Raw genomic sequence first — 22896 nt, 5'->3', positions numbered from 1 at the left:
TGGATAAAGCAGCAGGATGAATTTGGCAGTGGTTTATCTCAGATACAAATGAGCTTACCATATGCTTTACACAGAAAAAGAAAAATGAGTAAATGTTCTACTCACAGTTCCAACCAGTATAAAAACTAATCCTTGGGATAAAGCTAAAGCTAGAAAAAGACAATTTAAAATATCATCCTGAGGGGGCACCTGGGTGGCGCAGTCGGTTAAGCGTCCGACTTCAGCCAGGTCACGATCTCGCGGTCCGTGAGTTCGAGCCCCGCGTCGGGCTCTGGGCTGATGGCTCAGAGCCTGGAGCCTGTTTCCGACTCTGTGACTCCCTCTCTCTCTGCCCCTCCCCCGTTCATGCTCTGTCTCTCTCTGTCCCAAAAATAAATAAACGTTGAAAAAAAAAATTAAAATATCATCCTGAGGATAGGCAAAAGAATAGAAAGAAAAATCTAGAAACTGACTCACAGATAAATGGATACATAACTGGTATCAATGGATACCTGACAAAACTGTGTAACAGTGGAGCAAGGACATTAAATGGTGATTGGCCAATGGGGAAAAAAAAAATCATTCCCTGAACAAAAAAATGGAACATTAGATAGAAATACGTACTCCGATCACAACCAATACCACTTTGTACCCATTAGAAAGGCTAAAATGAAAATTAAGGGCAGTACCAAGAAATATATAACAATTGGGACAACCACTTAGGACAACTGGCAGTATCTACTTACTAAAGGCAGATATGTATGTGTACCCTATGATCCCAAAATTCCACTCCTCGATATTCTGCCAACAGATGTATGTACTACATGTACCAAATAACACATTAAAAAATGTTCATAGTGGCATAATCTGTAATATTCCCAAATCCAAGCCATCAAAATGTTTGTTAATGGCAGAATGGACACACTGTGGTACATTCATACAATGCATAACTCTATAGCAATGAAAAAGAAGTAACAGCTACTCATATGGTAATGAAGAAATCTCAGAAGCCCAAGAGGAAAGGTTCTCAGTGGCTGATCCTATTTTATTGCTGCATCTAGGTGGTAGTCACACTCAAACGGGTATAAACTTTATGATTATTAGTATGATTTTTGCACTCTTCTGAATACGTTATATATTTTTTTTAATGTTTGTTTACTTTGAGAGAGAGTGAGAGCGCAGGGGAGGGAAAGAGAGAATCCCAAGAAGGCTCTGCCCTGTCAGCAGAGCCTGACTTCAGCTCAAACTCATGAACCGTGAGATCATAACCTGAGCCAAAATCAAAACTTGGACGCTTAACGGAGCCACCCAGGTGCCCCTGAATATATGTTATTTTTCAATGAAGATGTTCCAAGCAACTCCTTCCCAACATAAAAATGTTTATAAATTATTTTAGTACCATATTATACAAATCATCAAGTACATGAAGGAGCTAAATTCGTTTTACAGTTATACTTTCAGTTTAGGGCACCTGGGTGGCTCAGTCGGTTAAGCATCCGACTTCGGCTCAGGTCATGATCTCACTATTCGTGAGTTCGAGCCCTACATCGCGCTCTGTGCTGACAGCTCAGAGCCTGGAGCCTGTTTCACATTCTGTGTCTCCCTCTCTCTCTGACCCTCCCCTGTTCATGCTCTGTCACTCTCTGTCTCAAAAATAAAAAAAATAAATAAATGTTATACTTTTAGTTTAATTTTTTTTAGGAAAATGATATGCTATAGAGGTGTCTGTGTCTTGTGAATGTCAAGGGTCCACTGTATTCATATTTCCTTATGACCAAAACATATGGGAAAAATTTGAAATCCTAAGGAGCAAACACAAAGACCAATGAGCTTTAAAAAAAAATTGACGTGAGGGGCGCCTGGGTGGCGCAGTCGGTTAAGCGTCCGACTTCAGCCAGGTCACGATCTCGCGGTCCGTGAGTTCGAGCCCCGCGTCGGGCTCTGGGCTGATGGCTCAGAGCCTGGAGCCTGTTTCCGATTCTGTGTCTCCCTCTCTCTCTGACCCTCCCCCGTTCATGCTCTGTCTTTCTCTGTCCCAAAAATAAATAAACGTTGAAAAAAAAAAAATTGACGTGAAATGATAGTTTTATTTTCTCCTCTGCAATAATCCTTCTACTCACGTAAGGTCACTCTCTTACTTTAGTCTTATAATTTCTTCTCTCTTTGTATAATTTTTTCAAAAGTTTATTTATTTTGAGAGAGATTCAGAGAGAGGGGGGAGCCCAGGAGGGGCAGAGAGAGAGGGAAAGAGAGAATCCTAATCAGGCTCTGCGCTAACAGTGAGGCTTGAACTTAAGGACCATAAGATCATGACCAGAACCGAAATCAAGAGTCAGTGGCTTAACTGACAGAGCCACCCAGGCGCCCCTTTTATCTCTTTCGTATGCAGAGGGAAAATATAGACATCCATTAACTTTAATCCCTGGTGTTAGAATTCAAACTTGGGACACCTGGATGGGATCTATGCTCCAGTTGTAGGATGGGAAGAAACCAGTTCCCCCTTCCTAACCTTACCTCTGTTTGGTGTTTTACTGGATCTTATTAGGCAATAATGAGAAGGATGCCTAGGGCTGACACAAGGATAAGTATTAGAATTAGTAGAAGTATTGGAATTCTTTAATTAAGAGATTAAACTCCATTCACACTCATGACTTAAACACTGGAAGGTGCATACTAACTCTAATTCCCTTGGAATAAGGAATGAAAAACCAAGACAAGTAGGCACTGTAAAATTGTTTCTGTTTTTTTTTTTTTTAATGGCAGGTCAAATATCCTGAAACATACATATATTTTGATAGTCTTCTAATCCCACTTGAGTTCAAATATTAAAGTAACACACACACACACACACACACACACACACACTCACGAGCTAAGAGAATTCAATATTGTTCCAAGGCACTTACTGAATCTCCATGACTAGATGAAAACAAGGACAATTAGGATGGACAATTAGACAGTATATAATATAAAAATAACTTTTTGCTTACAATTTACAAAATGTATTATTATTACAATCTTTGATCTCTGATAACCTGCAACGCTGGCTGCATGAATCCAGCAATTTTAAAATTCAGAAACTATTTTCTAAAACTTCAGGGCAAATAATTTACAAATAAGGTACACAAAGATTTAGACCATGCAGAAATTTCTTACATCTTCTGTTAATAATATTTTATGACTGCAACTTTATCAAATTATATACCTACTTGCCCTGTACATATACAAAATAATGCATACATGATAAAACATTAGCAAAAGAGTAGTCCTTAAACTCAATTTATCATAAAAGTATTACTATATTAACATGTCTACAAGCAGCGTGTAACAGGGTTAAGAGACATTAAGGCAATAATACTTGAAGTTACAAAATAAACCATATGTAATACTTTTTCCTAAGTGTAGTATAAGGCAGGTAGATGGTCCTAGCAAAAAAAAATACTAAGGCAACAATCTACACTGCTGTTAGTCCCATGTTTTTAAGATGGAATACTATAAATCTGGCTTTCAGTGGCACTTGAATTTTCCAGTCTAATTTAAAGTGTCTGTTAGCTCCCTGAATCATGTCCATTCTGAAGGTGGATCTCTTGGTCCTTTGGGTTTTCCACAGCGATTACGAAAACCTATAATCAAAATGCCATAGTGATTAGTGTTCAGAAATGTATTTTAATTTACTAAAAACTCTTAATTTGCTTTGGGTAGTTTATTTAAGAACCTGAATAAATCATAGCACAAAATTTGATAAACTTTGCCTTTCTAAGGAAAGCCTGAGACGATGGCAAATACCCTTTTCTCATTCTTGCCAGCATTAACTACATAAAGTTTTTAAATTATTTAGTAAACAAATTACCAATATCTGTGGCCTCTGTTGGACTTTCTGATAGTTGGTCTTTCTTGTTACTGAAAATAGGTGGACATTCTGTACAAGTCTCTGTGTGAATACCTCCTGCTGGATGATCTAAAATGCAAAATAAAGATTGTTAATCACCATCATTTGTAGCATCATATATAGAATCCTCTAATGATTTTAATGTGTGTATTAAATTAAAAGAGCAAGTTTTCTCTCTTGGACATCATAATTTCAGAGGCCCAGATAAATATAAATGCAGTGACGAACACAGGAAATCATGTTAGGTGTTCTCAAGGGCACTTAGACATCTTCAGTGAGTAGTTCTGCAACGTATGGATTCTCCTTATGCTCTTAAAACTTTATTTAATAAACTTCAATCTTGCTATATTATATTTCCTTAAAGTAGTTATACTATGTGCCGATGTCCTAAGGCAATAATAGCAAGTGAACTGCTTTTATGTGGAAATCAATGGCAATCAAGTTCATAGTTAATTGATGAACTACTGGCTTCTAACAGTAGTAATTCTTTGAAAGATTTACATCAATTAAATTTTAGTTTACTTAATCCCCAGTGCATAAGATTAGCAACAAAAGAAATTAACTACTATGATTTATTCTTTCACAACCATTATCATATCCTCTATAACTCTCTAAGAAACTTATGGAAACTTGGAATTCAAGTCAAATAGTACATGACCCTTGTCCTTTGGTGCTTGTAGTTTAAACAGAGTTCAGCAAACTTTTTCTATAAAGGACTAGAAAATAAATTTTAGGCCTTATAAGCAACATACAGTTTCTGTCACCTCTTCTTCATTGATTTTTGTTTTTAAGTTTTTTTTTTTTTTTTAATAAGTACTACACCCAATGTGGGGCTTGAACTCATGAGCCTGAGATCAAGAGTCGCATGCTCTACTGAATGAGCCAGCCAAAGCCCCTAAACAGTTCTTTAAAAATGTAAAAGTTATGGGGCTCCTGGGTGGCTCAGTTGGTTGAGCATGTGACTCTTGATTTCGGCTCAGGTCATCATCTTACAGTTCATGAGTTCGAGCCTGTGTCTGACTCCACACTGACAGTGTACTTGGGATTCTCAGTCTCCCTCCCTCTCTGCCCCTCCCTTCTTCGCTCTCTATCCCTCTCAAAATAAATGAACATTAAAAAAAATTTTTTTAATGTAAAAGTTATTTGTTCAGCTCAAGGTCAGAATAAAAACAAGTCAAGGCCTAGGCTAGTAGGAGAGACTGACAAGCGTATTATTGTAGTAGTGTGGTAAGTTTTACAGTAAAATGATGCAGAGTGCAATGGAACAGACAGAAGAGGTATGGAGGTGAAACCCAGTGGTGGTGAGCTATTCAAAGACTGGCTTCTAGGAAGAAATGATGACCTAGTCAAAAGGCCTCAGTTTTCTCAGTTAAATAAAAGGTCATCTGAACAAGAGTCAGTAGGATTGATTTCAGAAGAAAGTAAAGATTGGAAAACTCAAGGAAAATAGAAAGTGTGCCAGCTAGAGCGGATAAGATAACCAAGCAAAGCTGGGGGCCCAACTGTGGATGAAGATCCAGAACTGTAGGCTCATGTGGAAAACGGAATAATGTTCCCCAGCAGTATTCAGGAATCTTGAGGGATAAAATAAAATGGCACAGGAGTTAGGGGAAAGAAACTAGAGGATAATTTAGAGTAGGACTAGAGTAATGGAGGAATAGTATCTAGATTGGATACAGAAGAGAAACCAGAAAGTAGTTAACATACATTAGAAAAAAAAAGATTCAAGGATCCACAATAGCAGCAGTATTAATATGATAAAGATAGTAGTAATACTATTGCTTCCATTTTGAGTGCCTATCATGTGCCAACCACAGTGTTTGATAGCCCATATATGTGATTTAAACAAGTCCTCACAACAGTTTTTTAGGGTAGGTACTATTATTTCCATTTCACAGAGAAAAAAAACTGAGGCTAAGATAAGGTAACTTGCCTGAAGTCATATAGTAAGTAGAATGGTAAAAATGAAATTGTAAACCAGGTAGACTTGACTCTAAAGCCCTATTCTGTTCTTTTCCTTAAGTTGCCTCAGCTAGGAAACAGAGTATTAAAAATGTATAAGATGGAATGGAGCCCCATTAGTCAAAGATGCAGGGAGAGAGCAACTGAAGCAGAATGGAGGGTAAGGGCAGATGATAGATAAACTGAGGAAATTGTACAGGCTAGGATGTTTTGTTGTTGCTGCTGTTTTTAATTTTTATTTTAGAGAGAGAGAAAGAGAGCACGTGAGTGGGGCAGAAGGGCAGAGGGAGAAAGAGAGAGAATCTCAAGGAGGCTCCACACTCAGCATGGAGCCGGATGCAGGGCTCGATCCCACAACCCTGGGATCATGACCTGAACTGAAACCAAGAGTCAGATGTGGACGGTCAACCAACTGAGCCACCAGGTGCCCCTAGGCTAGGACGTCTGATAAGCTGCTTTCATGGTCACTGATTTATAAGAATTAATAATAACTTGATGTATTTTACTATGATAGTACAAGTAATGTGGCAGAAAAATGTTCTAACTTGGCATTGGAACAGTGGGTTGAGCTACATAATCTTATTGATCTTCATAAATGCGGAAGTCCTACAAGGAAGAATTCCAAAACAGTTTTTAGAGCTCCAGTTCAATAATCTAGGTTAATTTGGGACATTTATTCAAACCACTGTCAGATCTAGATTCTAAATGTTTTTATAAACAACAGAAAATAAAAATATTTTAAAAATAATTTCTTTCCTATTAGCCTGTAACTACCAATAATAAATGCTGTTACTTTCCAGATTAATAATAATATCTGATACAATAATTAATTTGAAATAATTATACTACACAGTTCAGGTTCTAGAAGTGTCCTACATATTCTCACATACAGAAATAACCAAGTAAATAACACACACCATGAGGCATGCTATTTTATGGAGATTAATCTCTCTCTCTATAACAGAAAGAAACAAAATCTAACTTACCACATTTTTCACTTCCAGGGGTTGTCAAGCCCTAAAAGGAAGACATTTTAATAACTATTACAATATATCTCTTTTAGAAGAAATAATAGAAAATGTGGTCTGTTAAGACTGTATATCCCAAGAAGTCAAGATCCACCAAAATTCTCAGTGTTAAAGGGAAAGAAAACAATGGTGTTTTCAGTTAGGCTTAAAATTTTTAAATGTTATGGTATTTTATACTGGGAATAAAAAGATAGGGGAATTACTTTTTCCTTGTAGATGGAAACTGAAAATGCAGGAGCAACTACACAAAGGAACATACACACCACTCCCATTTTGCCCATATTCTACCATATTCATCAAATTATGATATACATTGTAACACATAAATAACATCATTATTACAGGTTACCACTATTTTATATATGCCAAGTAAAGTATGTTTCTTAATCATTGTAAGATGTGCCCTAATTTGGGGGATATTAAAATATGGGGGGAATATGAAAAATGTTAATATTGATGAAAAATGGTGTGGAAACATGGCTAATATATTTAGCTGTCAAACATTTGCTGAATGTGAAAAGGAAGCCTCATGTAACCAGACAAACCAAAGGATGGGACTATGTACTTAGTGTTATAATGGAAGGAACAAATTCTAAGAAAGTACTATGACCCTGAAAATGTTAACTCCTGTTCCATTCACACTTCCAAAATGACTTAAAACATGGAGTAATTTACAGATTTTAAAAGCAGTCTAGGAAAATAATACTCTGTGATGGCCATATGTAGATCATGTTGCCCTTTTTAAAAATTTCAGATCTCACATTTTATGTAGGGTTTTCATCTGAAATCTTACCATAAGAAATGCTGATCAAAAGTTATATTTAATAGTCTTAAGGTGACAGTTATTAAACAACTAGAAGATAAATTAACAAAAGAAGAAAAATACTAAGTTATAGCTGTTCCAATCCCAAAAGGACTCACTTCAGATACTTTTTGTTCAGACTGTTCCTGACTTTGAGGTTCACTCCATTCAGATCTCATAGGTGTATCTGAGAAAAATAAAATCTTACAATTAACATCTTTAATTCCTGAATTTCTTGCATTAAAGATGCAAAAACAGACCCTATGGATTTTTAGAAACGATCACTTCCATAAAATATTTTATTTCTATTAATTTAAGAAAATATAGTTTACTGTTATAAGCTCATGGTAATGTATACATGTGGCAGACTTAGATGTATTTAGTAGTATTGAAGTATATGGCTTCACTTTCCACATTCTTGAAATCAGTTAAAATTAATAAAATATTGGTAAAAGGTAACTTAGGTAAAATTAGGGAGGACCCCACCAAGCATGAGACATTGTAAATATATTAAGCTGTTTCTGTACTCTTTTTTTTTAAGACGAGACAGAGAAGAAATATATTATCAAGACTTTGAAATATCACTTTCTCCTAGTTCTCAGTGATACTCATGTGGCCTTAAGTGTCCTTCAGTTAACACCAACTGAGTTGATGCCCAACTACAACCCAAATTAAATATTTACTTACCTAAACTGGCACCCAGTGAAGCAATTAATGTCTTTTAATAAATACTATTTTTAATGAATGAAAAGACACCAACTTACAAATACAGTTATAAATACATTTAAGTAAATTATAGTATCTAATATAAATGCAGCCATTTTAGCAATCTTAGCAAACAAAAAATATTTTAAAGTATTTTTCAAAAAAAATAAGTATTTTTCATTCAAGGAGTTAAAAACATTTGTCAATATCAAGTCAAACCTTTTTTGAATTTAATTATGCAGCTCAATAGCAACTAGACTAAAATAAGCCATGTTTTTCAGAGTTTATTATTACAGTACAATAATAAAAAAGCAGAAGAGACACTCACTATGTTCACTTGCTAACACAAAGGATTCAGGAGTTCTTTCAGGTAGGGGAGGAGGTGAATCTTCACTAACATCAACATCTATATTAAATACATAAAATTCAGACAAATTATGAACTTGTTAAAGAATATTAACTCATTAAAAATGAACTTGTTATCTAAACTAATATGAGAGAAAAGTCATTTCCACAATTATCTTAAGAACCAGTTTTTAGTGTTTATTTTTAAAAAATGTTTATTTTTGAGAGAGAACGCACGAGTGGGGGAGGGGCAGAGAGAGGGAGATAGAGGATCTGAAGCAGACTCTATGCTGACAGCAGAGAGCCCAATGCAGGGCTCGAACTCCTGAACCATGAGATCGGGACCTGAGCCAAAACTGGACACTTAACCAACTGAGCCACCCATGTGCCCCTAAGAGAAATCAGTTTTTAAAAATGCAAATAACAAACAAGAAATCCTCACTACTCAACTTGTTACCAAGTATCATTTAATGAGCAAAGCGGAATGAACTCATTCACTGCTGCGCAGAGAAAATGATTCCTGACTTTCCTGATACCCTGCAGACATCAGTCACTGTCCTCTCAGTCTGAAGACAGCCTTCAGTAGAAAAGCCAGTGGGCAAGGGACATCTCGTTTGGGCTTGCAGATGATGTTTTGAGTACACAAAGGAAACCTTTGGTCATTTGACTCAAACCAGTGTTTCCCAAACTGGAATCAATTGCTTAACTCTCTTCATGAGTTTTGCCATACCACATACCACCATCTGTCCTCTATTTTTTTTACTTTTTTTTAATACTCATTTTTGAGAAACAGCATGAGCGGTGGAGGGGCACACAGACAGGAAGACACAGGATCTGAAGCAGGCTCCAGATTCCGAGCCGTCAGCACAGAGCCCAATGTGGGTCTCAAACCCACAAACCCCGAGATCATGACCTGAGCCAAAGTTGGACACTTAACGACTGAGCCACTCAAGCGCCCCTGTACTATTTACTTAAGTCCCATTCATTTTTAACTTAACTGTGTCCTTTGGTCATATTTTAAACAGTAATGACTAAAATGACCAATCTGAAGTGTTTGTTTTCTAATATAAAAGTATTACATTTTTTGAATGTTCATTTAATGCTTAAAATCTTGTGAACAGTGGCATATGACCTACTCTGAGAATACTGACTGAAGCCATATTAAAGCTTTTCACCAGTAAAAACAAAATTGGCTCTTGGAAAAGATAATGCACTAAGTAAGCCTCATCAGTTAGCCTTTCTGCATAGGGTAAATGCAGTTTCATTGGAGGTAAAGAAGGAAAATATGAGGATATAATTCCGTGTGTGGGTTCTCCAGTTAGGGAGGATGGAGTGAAGAAAGGGAATGTAAGAATCCTGTATTATTTTGTCTGGGCCTTGACAACTGTTCTCTTTTTAAAAAATGAACAATCTTGCCATAATACTTTGCTATTTAACCATATCTGTTAGGCTATGTATTAAAGAGACCGAAAATCAAAGCCTTTTCAGTTTTCAACTAGCATGAGCCAGGTATGATTGCTCTTGTCCTTCCTACACTTATTTAGCCAAAGACCCAAGAAAATACACCCTCTGGGTCCTACTAAGAATTCCAGTCCAATATTTTGTATGTCAGTCACTAGTACTGGAACTCTCTCTTGCATATAAAGTGAAACCATTAAAGAACCATCCACCTTATCCAGTAGTAATAATCTGAGCCATCATCATTCTTCCCCTTGCCCTTTTATTATTAACAGCTCACACAAAAAAGATAGCTGTTGGAAGGAAAGGATGCATAATTTTGGCACTCTGGTGCCATTTCATAATTAAGTGAACAAATCAGGAAGGACAGTCTTGCTTGGTTACATTAAGTATCTTTCAGAAATTCTATACCTCTTTTTTTCATGGCAGTCTTTATTCTTTAACACTTTTATTTTCTAACTGTGGCTCATGCTTTTCAGCTTCATGTTTTTCTTTCAATCTCTGGACCACCTTTATGTTATAAACTTCTATTTTAGAGGTTATCAAAAACAGAGACTTCACATTTTACACAGGTTTTTGCAAATCATAACACTAAATGGGGACTCAGTGTAGCCAAGTTTGAGAAATCTTTCAGGAGGCTGAAGTCAATATTAAAATCAAAATTCATAGCCAGTAATTTTTGCCAGGCAATAACTTATGCAAAAGGTTTTTAGGTTATCAAAATAAAATTGTTCTAACTCCCTAACAAGTTCTAAAACAAACAAGGAAACAAAAATCTAATTCTTGTGCCAATGGTTCATCTACAAAGTAACTAGTAACATCAAAAACAGGACTGCTTGCAGCACAGAACACTAACACAGGAAAATCTTCAGTTCATACCAAACTCATTTAGCATAGTTTGGATAGGGCAAAAAGAAATCAAAAGTCACATTTAGAACTATCTTTGCTTTGAAATACAAATAAAATGCTGAGAAGTGAGCTAGTATACAACAGGATGACTTAAATATCCTTATACAGTACTTTGCATTATTTTTTAATGTTTATTTTTGACACACACACACACACACACACACACACACACACAGTGCGAGTAGGGGAGGGGCAGAGAGAGGGAAACATAGAATCTAAAGCAGGCTCCAGGCTCTGAGCTGTCAACACAGAGCCCCACACGGGATTCCAAACTCAGGAATCATGAGATCATGACCTGAGCCAAATTTGGATGCCTAACCGACTGAGCCACCCAGGCGTCCCAGTATTTTGTATTCTGAAGGAAATTTTTCTATTATCACCAAAAGACTGGTCAGGTGGCAAAAACTTTTAATGAGCATATCATATCTTGCATCCTTCCTGCCCTCACACCAAAATTCTATTTCTACCAATGGTTAAAAAAAAAAATGTATTTCCTAGGTACAAGATAGATGCATGCTTGATATACTTCAAAAGCCCAAAATGAAAATTTCTCATCAACCCATTTTCTTGTGTAGTTACAACTTGGCAGTTATTTTTCAAGCTCTGAATTTGAGGAAGAAAAAGATATTAACAGTCTTAAATTATGGCAAACTGGTAAAGTAATATTTACTGTGGTAACCATTATCTTCTGAAGATCCTTCAAATAACAGAAGAATCAAGACTACAGATTATAATGTAAATTTAAGAAACTACCTTAGATTCTCATTTACTCTACCAGATACATTCTCAAGATAAAAAAACACAGTATGTGTCAGCTGGGGAAAATAAAAGCACCATAGTACGGGTAGTACTTATTAGGTCAGGAACAGAAAAAGTTATCATTTAAGTTAACAGTACTTATTTGGTTGCACATTGTAAATACCAGCCTAAATACCATGACCTTTGGTCATGACCAGAGTCCACTGACAAGTAAATGACCACTGATAATCAATCTACCAGTAAATAGCTTTCGTGTTTATTACATTTGCTCTCAACTTTATGGTCTGTTTAAGAAGGCAGCCAGGATTATTTTAGTGGATCAAAGATGAATTTTAAGAACCAGTAATACATCTTGCGAACCAAGTGCACACATCCTCAAAAGCTAACACAGTTTAAAAAAAAGTCAATTAAATAATAGTATCAATGATGTAGATAAGGATATATCCCATTCACTACTAACTGAATTAAATTTCCCATATTCTGCTGAGTAGTTACAGTTTTGCTTCTTGGTTCATCTTAGAGGTAAAAGCAACCTCACGTGCAAGTATAAAAGGTGTTGTATAGTTAAAAAAGCATTAAACGATGATGAACTAGTATTTGTGATAAACATGGATGAAATTAAATGCCCACCGAAGCTGTCTGACAATATTTGTTACTTGAAGCAGTTCTATCTTCCCTAAATTATTTCTAATTATTCAGTCAGATAAATTTTTGACCCACATAAAATACTAAAAACTATTAACATAGGAGGGAAAACTAAAAAGCACAAAAATTTTCAGTCACAACAATTGAAATACCTTGCAAACACAAAATCTAGTAATGCAATTAATCAAATTAAGGTAACAAAGCTTACTTTATTAGTTTTTAATAGAAACCTTTAAAAAAGTATCTAAAATAATGAAACTGTGCTGTAGATTCTACAGTGAAATGTGGAACAAAACAATTAATTGATATAGTGCTTAGAACAGTGACTGTAACACAGTAAAAATATTTAAGTGTTAGATACTGTTATTACCTTTTTCAGCACCTGAATGTATTGTTCCTGCTATATCATGTCTAGCAATGGACATTGGCAATACTTTCCTTGTAGAAATGCTTTCAGTACTAGTGGCAGCAGAAACTGTGGCACTTGCTGTTGAAATACTAGTTTTATTCTTGGTCATGGCACCGTCAGAGTTCCTTTCATCTGAGTCCGAGTCATCAGAGTGAAGAGGATTAGTAAAACTGAGGGGTGCTCTAAAGAGAGGCGAGCTGTTATGATGATCTGCAGGATCATGGGTGTCAACTGGTGTTGTGGGGCTTGGTGTTAAACTCACAGTTTTCATCGTTTGACAGTGGAGATCTGAGGGTTTTCCTTCAGATGACTCAGGCATGGGTAGGGTATTTTCAGGTCCATGAAAAGACCACATTACATGTCCTTTCTCATCAAGAGGCAAGCGGTCTGGCCTGGGAGGTGTGCCTGAATTCTTCTGTGATTCTTCTGGTGGAACACCCGGAACTTTATTTGACTGTGTTGCGCTGCAGTCCACACAAGAATTCTGAGAAATATCATCTACTTTAAGATCCCCTGAACTCAATTCCTGGGACTTAGAGGTTTTATCAGCTATACAAGGTGGAGTCGATTTAATTTTAATTGCATGTCCCCTATTCAAGAGTGTGTTCCCATCAAAACTTTTTGGTCCCTCTTGGAGGGGGACCTTCTTAATCTCAAAACTTAAATTTCGCTCCAATTTTTTATCCATCTGTTCAATAGCTGGTTCATTTTTCCCTGGAAGTTCTGCTGACTTATTATAGTTTCTGTTGAGGTCTGTTGAATGTTGTTCTGATGAAACCATGTGCAACACTGGCTTTGGATGGTATCTGTCATTGTCCTGCCACACAGTAGTGACTGTTGGAAACGCTGACGGGGGAGAGGGTGTCAAGATGGGTGGCACTGGATGAGGTTCTGGTGGCTGAAGTATTTCTTCCTTGGCATCCCCTTCAACAAGGCAACTGAAAACATTAATAAAAGGGCATCATAAGAATGCTCATCCTTTCATGAATAAGCAATTATAAACTGTCAAAATTTAATGTTTAGTGAGGCAATATAATACTGTTTACAAATACAAGAATTTTCATGAAAAACAGGTCTCCTCCCACAGCCCTTCAGTTACCCAGAGACATCAACTTTCAGCCTTTTTAACAGCTGCTTCTAAGATTCACCTCCATTATTTCAAAATATTTCAAAATTCATAAATTATCTTTTTTCCATAAATTGTTATTTCTTGATCTATTTCACACATTCTCCATTATCTTCCTGCTAGGTATCTTTTCTATCTTCCCAATACTGTTACAACTTTTAGCTAGTTCAATCTTATCAATATCGATATCATTCTTACCCATGACACTATGATTTCCTATCTTTTCTTATACAACCTCTTATTTTTCTCTAATAATTGCCGTATGTTTCTGATGGCTCAGTTCTCTATGCATCATCAATAATTTAGCCCTTCTTTTTTCTTCCACATTTATACATCTCTTCTCAGTTGGTCATGAAACACACTATAGGTAATTATCAATACCACACACGTCCTTCTTAGGCTTTTAGGTCCTTGGTGCTCGAGCTCCAGTGTGTACCACTGACTACCTAGGCCCCACAGAGCTGATGTTCTCTCCAGTAGGACTCTCCTATTTTCCAGGTCCCATACATAAGGTACACTTCCTTGTTTTGGTGGTTATATCCTGCAATTTCTTAAGAACTACATATGGGAGGCAAATTTCTTGAGGCTTTATATTTGAGTATTATATTTTCAAGGTTATTGATTTTTTGAAAATATACATAATTTTAGATTAGAAATAATTTTCCTTCACAATTATGTAATTCTGATTCCTGCTCCTTTGAATGTGAACTGTGTTTTTTCCCTCTCTTGGAGGTTTTAGGTTCTTTTTTGTTCTTGAGGTTCTACAGTTTCACCATGGAACTTTCAGAATCCATTGTATTATAATTTTTTTTATCTACCAGATTGGAAACTTTCTTTTTAAGTTTATTTATTTGTTTTGAGATAGCGCGTGCACATAAGCGGGGGAGGAGCAGAGAAAATCACAATCAGTGCAGAGCCCCATACGGGGCTCAAACTCACAAACCGTGAGATCGTGACCTGAGCTGAAATCAAGAGTCGAAGGTGGGGTCCCTGTGTGGCTCAGTCAGTTAAGTGTCCAACTCTTGATTTCGGCTCAGGTTCGTGAGTTCGAGCTCCACACTGTCAGTGAGGAGCCTGCTTGGGATTCTTTCTGTCTCAAAATAAATAAGTAAAAACTTTAAAAAAATAAAAATTCATGTTCTTTAATACTGGAAATTTATCTTACTATCTTTTTTCTACTTTGTATTATCTCTATTTCATCTAGGTTCCTTTTTTTCCTGCTTATTTAGGTCTATCTTTCATGTTAGAGATGTTGTCAAATGCCTGATCATCCTGGTTCTGTTCTTAAAGAATGGAGTATTATAAATGACTGGAAGATCTATACACATTATGTAAGAGGGAGGTCTTGAAGCTTGTGGCTTAGAGGTCATGTGGACTGAGTACAGCCTTTGCAACAATATTGGTGGGCCACAACGAGTAAAGTGTACATTTCATCTCTTGAGCTAGTTAGTTTTTCAAAAGGGAGGTTCTCCCACCAGCAATCTGGGAGCAAAGGACCTGGAGGATGTGACCATTCAGCATAACAAATTCCTGTTTTCAGTAAGGCACTACAACACCACCATCAGTTGGATCTGATGTCCTTGAATCCAAAGACACCCCCTGGTTCAGCCACACAGAGTAAATCCTTCCTGTGTGTCCAAATGTGAGAGAGGCAGTCATTTGCTCAATTTGATGTAAGGAATCTGGGGTTCTAAATACTCTTAATAGAAACACTCAAGTCTCCTTGTTTTTAGTCCCATCCTACACACTAGTCTTAAGGGGGACCTCCAATTTCTGAGGTTTTCTGAGAGTTCTTTGGAGAATCATGTTGATTCTTGTGGGCTTCCCCCACCTACAGGAAAGCAAGTTTTAGCTTTCCCTGTTCTGTTAGTCCCTTTACATTGGTTGATAAGCTTTCTACTTTCCACAGTTCTATAATCATCCTTCTGCTGCCATCCCTCTCCAATTTTGTTTTCAAAATCTTCATACATTTTTATGTTCCTTCACAATAATTTTAGGAAGTTTAGGGAGGGACTAGAGTTAAATGTGTTCAAAAGCCTTATTTAACCAATAATCTTGTTAAGTACTTTTGGAAACAGTGTGCAGGATGTTGAAAATACACAATAAACACATTCTTAGCTACTCATATTTTTAAAAAGCTTTACTGAGGTAGAGTTGATGTACAAAAAACTATACATATTTCATGTATAAAATCTGATGAGTTTGGACATATGCATATACCCATGATACCATCACCACAGTCAAGGTAATAAACATATATCATCACCTCCAAAAGTTTCCTTGTGTCCCTTTGTGGGTTTTTGTGGCTACTCAAATTTGATTGGTAATTATACTAACAGATTTCTTCCTTATCCTTCTTTGATTTAAGGTTGGTTAGAACAAGGCTTAAAACACTTAAATAGCACTTTCATGTACACAAAAATTGGAAGCCCAACCACAAAAATATATATGCTACAAATGGATTTTCCACTATAGGAACCAACACTCATGTTTTTACTAGATATTCTGATATATGACTTGCATAATTCTTATTGTAAATACTGGTTTTAATATCCTCTGTTTTGAGGAAGGCATAGATTTCACTTCTCAAAAACAAAGCAAACCATTCAGGACCTACCACATGCGAGGCATTATACCAGTACCAGAAGAGGACAGAACAATGAACACAACGGTTCGGAAAAACAGTGAAAAATAAAACTAAAAAGGTAGATTGAAGCTATACTGTGAAGGCTCAGAACTTCACACTAAGACATTTGGACTTTATAATAATAATAAATTATATTTAATTTGTTTGACCAAGTCTTAAAATGAGTGACTCTATAATTTGTTATGTTACATAAAATCAGAAAATTACTTTTCTTACAGTAATTTAGGCTGGATTCCATATGGGGTGGAAACAGTAAGGGAGTGAAGAAAATGACTACCAAAAAATTAGAACAGAACACTTTCAAAACAAAAACTTTCACTACTCTCTTTTTTTAGGGAGGTAATACCATATAATGAAGAAAACATTACTGGACTAGAAGATAGGAGACTTGTGTTCTTGGTTGAACTCAGCTAGCCTATTCACCTCAGTTCCTTTGGAAAACAGCTATTAATATCCCTGTGATCAAGATTACTGTAAAAGTCACTGTGTTCATGACATCACTTACCACTCTGACATATCACTGACTATCTACAGAATGAATAGAGAATACATGGCAATCTAAACAAGGAAGATGAGAAAACATAAATATAGGTGTTGTATCAATGCTAATGATTACTTTTGATATAATGATTAACTTAATAAAAAAAGGTTTTTTTGATGTCTTTATTTTTGACAGAGAGACAGAGAGAGTGCTAGCAGGGGAGGGGCAGAGAGAGACAAGAGAGACAGAATCCAAACCAGGCTCCAGGCTCTAAGCTGTCAGCACAGAGCCTGAGGCAGGGCTCGAACTCACCAACCTTGAGATCATGACCTGAAGCGAAGTCAGACTCTTAACTGACTGAGCCCCCAGGCACCCCAATATAATGGTTACTTTATATTCTATATAGCTTAAACTTTGGAATTGAGAAAGATGTTCTACTTGTGTTTATCCTTTATTTGTTGGTTTTATTATATATTCTGACCCCTATCAATAATTTTTAAAATTATGCCTGAGATCAAAAGTATTTCTAAAGTGAAAAGAAATAACACAAGAATTAGAGAACTATAGTAAGCATGCATATTTTTGCATTTTGACAAAATCTACCCTTATTTATCTCAAAGAATGCAAATTGGGAATGAATAATTCAATTAGAACTTTAAAATTTTAATCAGTCAAATAAATCACTTTTGTCCTTTATTATTTCCTTTATCCTTCTATTATATTCCCTTCTACAAGTTTGTCAAACATTATTTTTTATTATACTTTGTTTCAATAATTTGACTTTCTGTATTTAATCACCTGAAGATTGCCTTGGTATTTGGTATAAGGATCTAAATATATTTTTCTTCAGATGATTAGTAATACTATATCATGACTTTATAAATAACCAAACCTTTTCCTTCTCCCTATTTAGTATATATTAATTCCTAACAAGATCTATTCCCTAGTTGTTGATTCAACTCCATTAACTAGTATATTTTTATACCACTGACAGACTATCTTAACTATTACAGTTTTCTAGTTTTTAAAAGAGTTGGTCCTTGCTTATCACTATTTTCATCCAAAGTTTTCTGTTATTTCTCTTTGCTCATCCAAGTTAACATTATATTGTCAAGTTCAGAAAAGATCCGGTTAGTGTTTTAGTGAAAATTGCATCAAATATGAAAATAAATGATATTTTAAGTATCACTGCGAAAGCTCAATTACATTTAACTTTTCCAATCAAGAACACTTAATTTTTTTTCAATAATACAAATGAAAATAATTCTACCTAAGGTTCTACTTTCTACATAAGGTTATTTCTAGATATTTAGTATTTTGAAAGGGACCTCTTTTAATCACTTCTTATTTGGCTGACCTATAGGACCATTTCCTACTTTTATTCAATCACTTTGCTCCTTTCTTAAAAATTAGCCACTTCAAGGCAATACATTTGTTTAATATACTTGTTAAAAAAAGAATCAACAAAAGGAAAATAGCATTTCAAAAAAGAGCCAAAGACTTTTTTTTTAACAGAAGAAAACAGTGCAGAAGAACAACAACTGTTTTGTGAAATACAGGTTTCTCCATCACCTACTTTTTCCAGTTGCCATTTTCCCAGAGTTCTTGGTCACCAAAATCCTCACCAAAAAACCACATTCTTTGCTAGATGAGGGTTCCCCAAATCAGGTAACTTCAAAAGCCTCCAATGAGTAGACCTTAACTCCTGTTTTGACCCCACAAATGCCCTCACCTATTCAGGATATTCTAAGAGCCACAGATGTCTGAAAGTCTATTCATTCTCCCAGGCAACCCTCAAAGAGGTTGATATTCATGTATTTCTGGCAGATACGAAATTCCTTCACGGCTTGTAGAATGCCACTGTTTTCCTGGTTTTACCCTTGGTGGTTTTCCTTTTCTACAGCTTTCTTTTAGTCTGCTCCTCACAAATTATGGTGCTTATCAAGGTTCTCTCCTTGGTACTTTGTTATATTATATCTACAATATGAAAGACTTTATTTCTGTGCAAGTCTTCCAAATACAAAACCCTCAATAAATCTTTACGTCGCCTCGATAACAAAATGTCTGAAACAACCACATTCCATATTCCTTCCAATTCTAATCCCACTTAAAACTGAATTGAGAGGCATTAGAAGAAAGCATCAAGTATACTGTCACTGTCTCTGAAATATTAAATAAAGAAAATTCTACTATGGCACACACCCATTTGTGTCTCTGCAGTAAACCTGTTGACAATTTATAGAACAGCTAACAAGGTATACTTACAGAGTGCTGGAGTTAGTGAAAATAGAAAATGAAATCTGCTGTTCAAAATCTACAATACTCTTTAAGTATGTATAAACCAGAATTATATGACTGATTAAATCTAATACAACAAACATAAGCCTTCCTCTCTAGATCTTTCTGTAAGAACATGTACTCTAAACAACCAATTCATTTATTTGCTTTCTGTAGCCATACTGAAAAAGAAAGTATACCATTATTACTTTTTAATCAGTCTTACACTGTTGTGATTTTATTTTCAGTTAACAATTTACACTAGTTCTAAAACTCATCTCAACCTGGAACTCACAGGGTATGCCTTTGTGGAACATAAGGAAATTCTGCCATTTGACTCTACTGCATGTATAAGAAAAAGGTAACTTCACATATCCCTAAATAAAATCCTGTCTTAAGCTGAATGAACATTGTTCTATTAATACTCATTTGCTACTTCTTTATTATCCTTTTTGTTTATTAAAGAATAACAGGAGTCAAACTTTCAAAAAGACTTAAAATGCACAACATTCTATTCATTTTTTCCCTTCAAAATTAGGAAGATATTACCACTGTTTGTTGTTGGAAATAGAGGACTATGTACATCACAAATATCAGTGTACACTTTGAGAACCTCTACATTGGCTCAATCTCAAAAAAAAAAATTGGGGTAGCAAAAATGTTTCTTGATTTATTACCTTTATAGCTCGTACAGTTTGTTTTAGGATCCCAAAGAACTCATATGTGGGACAAAAAAGTTAGCTAACAGTTTATAGATTTTAACTAGATACCTTCCCAGGAGGCTAAGATTCCAATTTCAGTATAGATATCAAAGTGGAAATCAAACAAGAAACTACTACTGGGAAGTTTTGTTAGTGCACAGTTAACCACATCCTGAGCATTTAAATGCTGAGATTGTAAACCCACCTTCATAGGCTTTCTACTCTTCCACAGAGAAGCACATAACATAAAAGTATTCCAGAGACTACAGTAAGTATGATATCTTGCCTTGGTTATCAAGGAAAAGTGTATTCTTCTTTTGTATTGAGGAATAATCTCATTAAGGTGTAGCAACTCAATGCCAAGACCAAACCCCACTTAACTTCAGTCAACTTCTATTCAACTTTTAAGGTAAAAAAAAAAAACTTGATGAATCGTATATAAAAGAGGTTCTACTTTAAGGGAAGGCCAATTCATTTGGGCAGATATTTGCTCAAGACAAGACCCTATATAAGTCCTTGTAATAGTTAATAATTGTATAGTAATTGTAATGGGAAAATTAACATGTAATGGAAACCTAATAATGTGCCAAGTCCTATAGGTAGCATTTTCACATACTTTATTTCATTTCATTCCTAGGACACTACTTAAACAAAAACAAAATGAACCAAGGATTAAATAAGTGGCTTAATTAGAACTTCAAAGCTAGTACATGGGTGAAAGGACTTGAAACTAAATCTTTCTGATTCTATCTATATTCTTTCCATACTACCACATAACTGACCTAGCAGCTACCCTGAAAGAAAAAAAGAAATAAAAAAGGGTACAAGAATATCTTGACTTTATTATAAATGAGCTTGGTATGAAAGTAATAAAATCCGGACAGAAATAAGCTCATTTTGCTAGTAATGTTACTAAACATCTTCAAATAACTTTTTCAGTGTGCACACAATTTTTGACAATCATTATCACTTTTTCAGTCATTATGCAAAAGTGGACATCTTTTAGAAAATTTAAAATTGTAATTGTACCACCTACCAAAACATGAACTACTGTCAGTTCAAGGGGGTGTTCACTGTTAATGTACAGTGTACTACTGAAATTTTATCTAAAGTGAAACAAAATTTTTAGTACACTAGTAACAAATCAAATACATATGCTATATCCTAAAAAAAAGAATGATAAAAGTTATAAAAACAACTTGGAAATATTCAGAATTTGTTATTTTAATTAAAAGTAAAAGAAAAATATCCTTTCAAAGAAAACGTGGCATACAATACCTGCGGGTCCTTGGTGGTTTTGGAGGAGGAGAATCTTGTTTGTCAGGATCCATGGAGCTGACCATATTTTCAGTGTTAATTTCATTCTGCCGAGAAAAAAAAAGCTTCATTAAAGTTAGGAGAAAAATAATTTTCCTTTCTCATGTTTCACATAAGCTGTTTCTAATGTTTATTTTTGAAAGAGAGAGCAAGCGCAGGGGACAGGGGGAGCAGAGAATCTGAAGCAGGCTCCAAGCTGACAGCAGAGAGCCCAATGCAGGGCTCAAACCCACAAACCATTAGATCATGACCTGAGCGGAAATCAAGACACTTAAACCAACTGAGCCACCCAGGTGCCCCTCACATAAGCGGTTTCTTGGCTTTTGAATTTGTAAAACAATGACACTTTTCCAAAATGGGGTTTACATTCTCTATTATTTTAGCTGAAAGGGCCAAACTTCAATGAGAGATATTCATATCAAAAAAAGTCTAGGGGTGCCTTGCCGGCTCAGTTGGAAGAGTGTGCGGCTCTTGATCTTGGGGTCATGGGTTCAAGCCCCATGCTGGGTGTAGAGATTACTAAAAAAATAAACTTAAAAAAAAAAACAAAACACCACCACCACAATCTATTTCCAGTTACTGAAAACTCAATTGTGTACCATGGCATTTCAACACATTTCAAATGTTTCCATTAAGAAACATATTTCCCAAGAAAATAAAGATCAAAGAAGATTTTTTTTCAGGCATCACTACTACGAGAAGCTTAACATGTGCAGAGAAGAAAAAAAAAAAGCCAGTAAAATAAGGCTTATATCTTCCACTTTTCCCAATCTTTTTCAAGATTCCTACTGCTACTTAGTACTTTTAAACAGGTCCCAGAATTCATTTTAATCAATCTTTGCCCTACCCTTTATCACCATGGAGTGCCCTTACTCCATAAGCATATATAACTATTATATCATTCTCTAACCAAATAAACCCAAAAAAGGCAGAGAGAGCCCATCCAGAGATATCCTTGTTCTCGCTGGTCACAAGGACCAGTAATATTCATTAACATGGATGTTCCAGAGTCAGTAGTTATAAGAATCTTAGGTTGTGTTTAGGATTGTGAATAGAAGAGTTCTGAAATTATTATATAAAACACTGCCTTGAATTAGTTTCAGCCTCAAGGAAGTACTTCATTTTTATCCAGCTAGGCATATGTTAATGGGTCGGAAGACAAGAATGATTTTCATTGTTACCTACATCTCAGATTAATTTTAGAAAAAAAGCCATCTTTATATAAACTATGATTAAGGAACTCTGAAACTGTAATTGCCTTTTTTTTTTTAATCAAAATGTACTTTTACTGGGTTCATCATAGCACCTTTTTTGCCTTTATAACTGTTTCTTGCCAATGAGTTTTTTTGTTGTTTTTTTACTAAGTAGGCCTAACCAAGGAAAACAGAAAAGTGCACTGTGTCCTGATATATAATGAGATGTATCAGAAGAGTTTTATGCATCCTAACTCTGCATCT

At 35.5% G+C, this 22896-nt stretch overlaps 1 protein-coding gene and 1 long non-coding RNA gene across 8 annotated transcripts in view; one reads left to right on the top strand and one right to left on the bottom strand.

Annotated features, from left to right (window-relative positions):
• LOC115508834 overlaps positions 1-22896 on the top strand; it is a 100496-nt gene that overhangs the window by 58071 nt on the left and 19529 nt on the right. The window lies entirely within an intron of this gene.
• Positions 2927-22896, bottom strand: part of PTPN12 (protein tyrosine phosphatase non-receptor type 12) — a 103413-nt gene continuing 83443 nt past the window's right edge. For 4 of the 6 annotated variants that reach the window (XM_030307836.1, XM_030307834.1, XM_030307835.1 and 1 more), the window contains 7 exons: positions 21401-21486; positions 12852-13828; positions 8694-8771; positions 7780-7847; positions 6817-6847; positions 3830-3937; positions 2927-3602 (listed from right to left, as the gene is read on the bottom strand). In XM_030307836.1, coding sequence (XP_030163696.1) covers positions 3541-3602; positions 3830-3937; positions 6817-6847; positions 7780-7847; positions 8694-8771; positions 12852-13828; positions 21401-21486 — 1410 coding nt within the window. In that variant the 3' untranslated portion in view covers positions 2927-3540. Of the gene's footprint in view, positions 3603-3829; positions 3938-6816; positions 6848-7779; positions 7848-8693; positions 8772-12851; positions 13829-21400; positions 21487-22896 lie in introns of those variants that run through there. The other 2 variants (XM_030307833.1, XR_003967128.1) reach the window with 2 other exon arrangements.

Source organism: Lynx canadensis, chromosome A2, assembly GCF_007474595.2.
Source record: "Lynx canadensis isolate LIC74 chromosome A2, mLynCan4.pri.v2, whole genome shotgun sequence".
In the NCBI taxonomy this organism is placed as follows: Eukaryota; Metazoa; Chordata; class Mammalia; order Carnivora; family Felidae; genus Lynx; species Lynx canadensis.
This window is presented reverse-complemented; position numbering and strand designations above follow the sequence as displayed.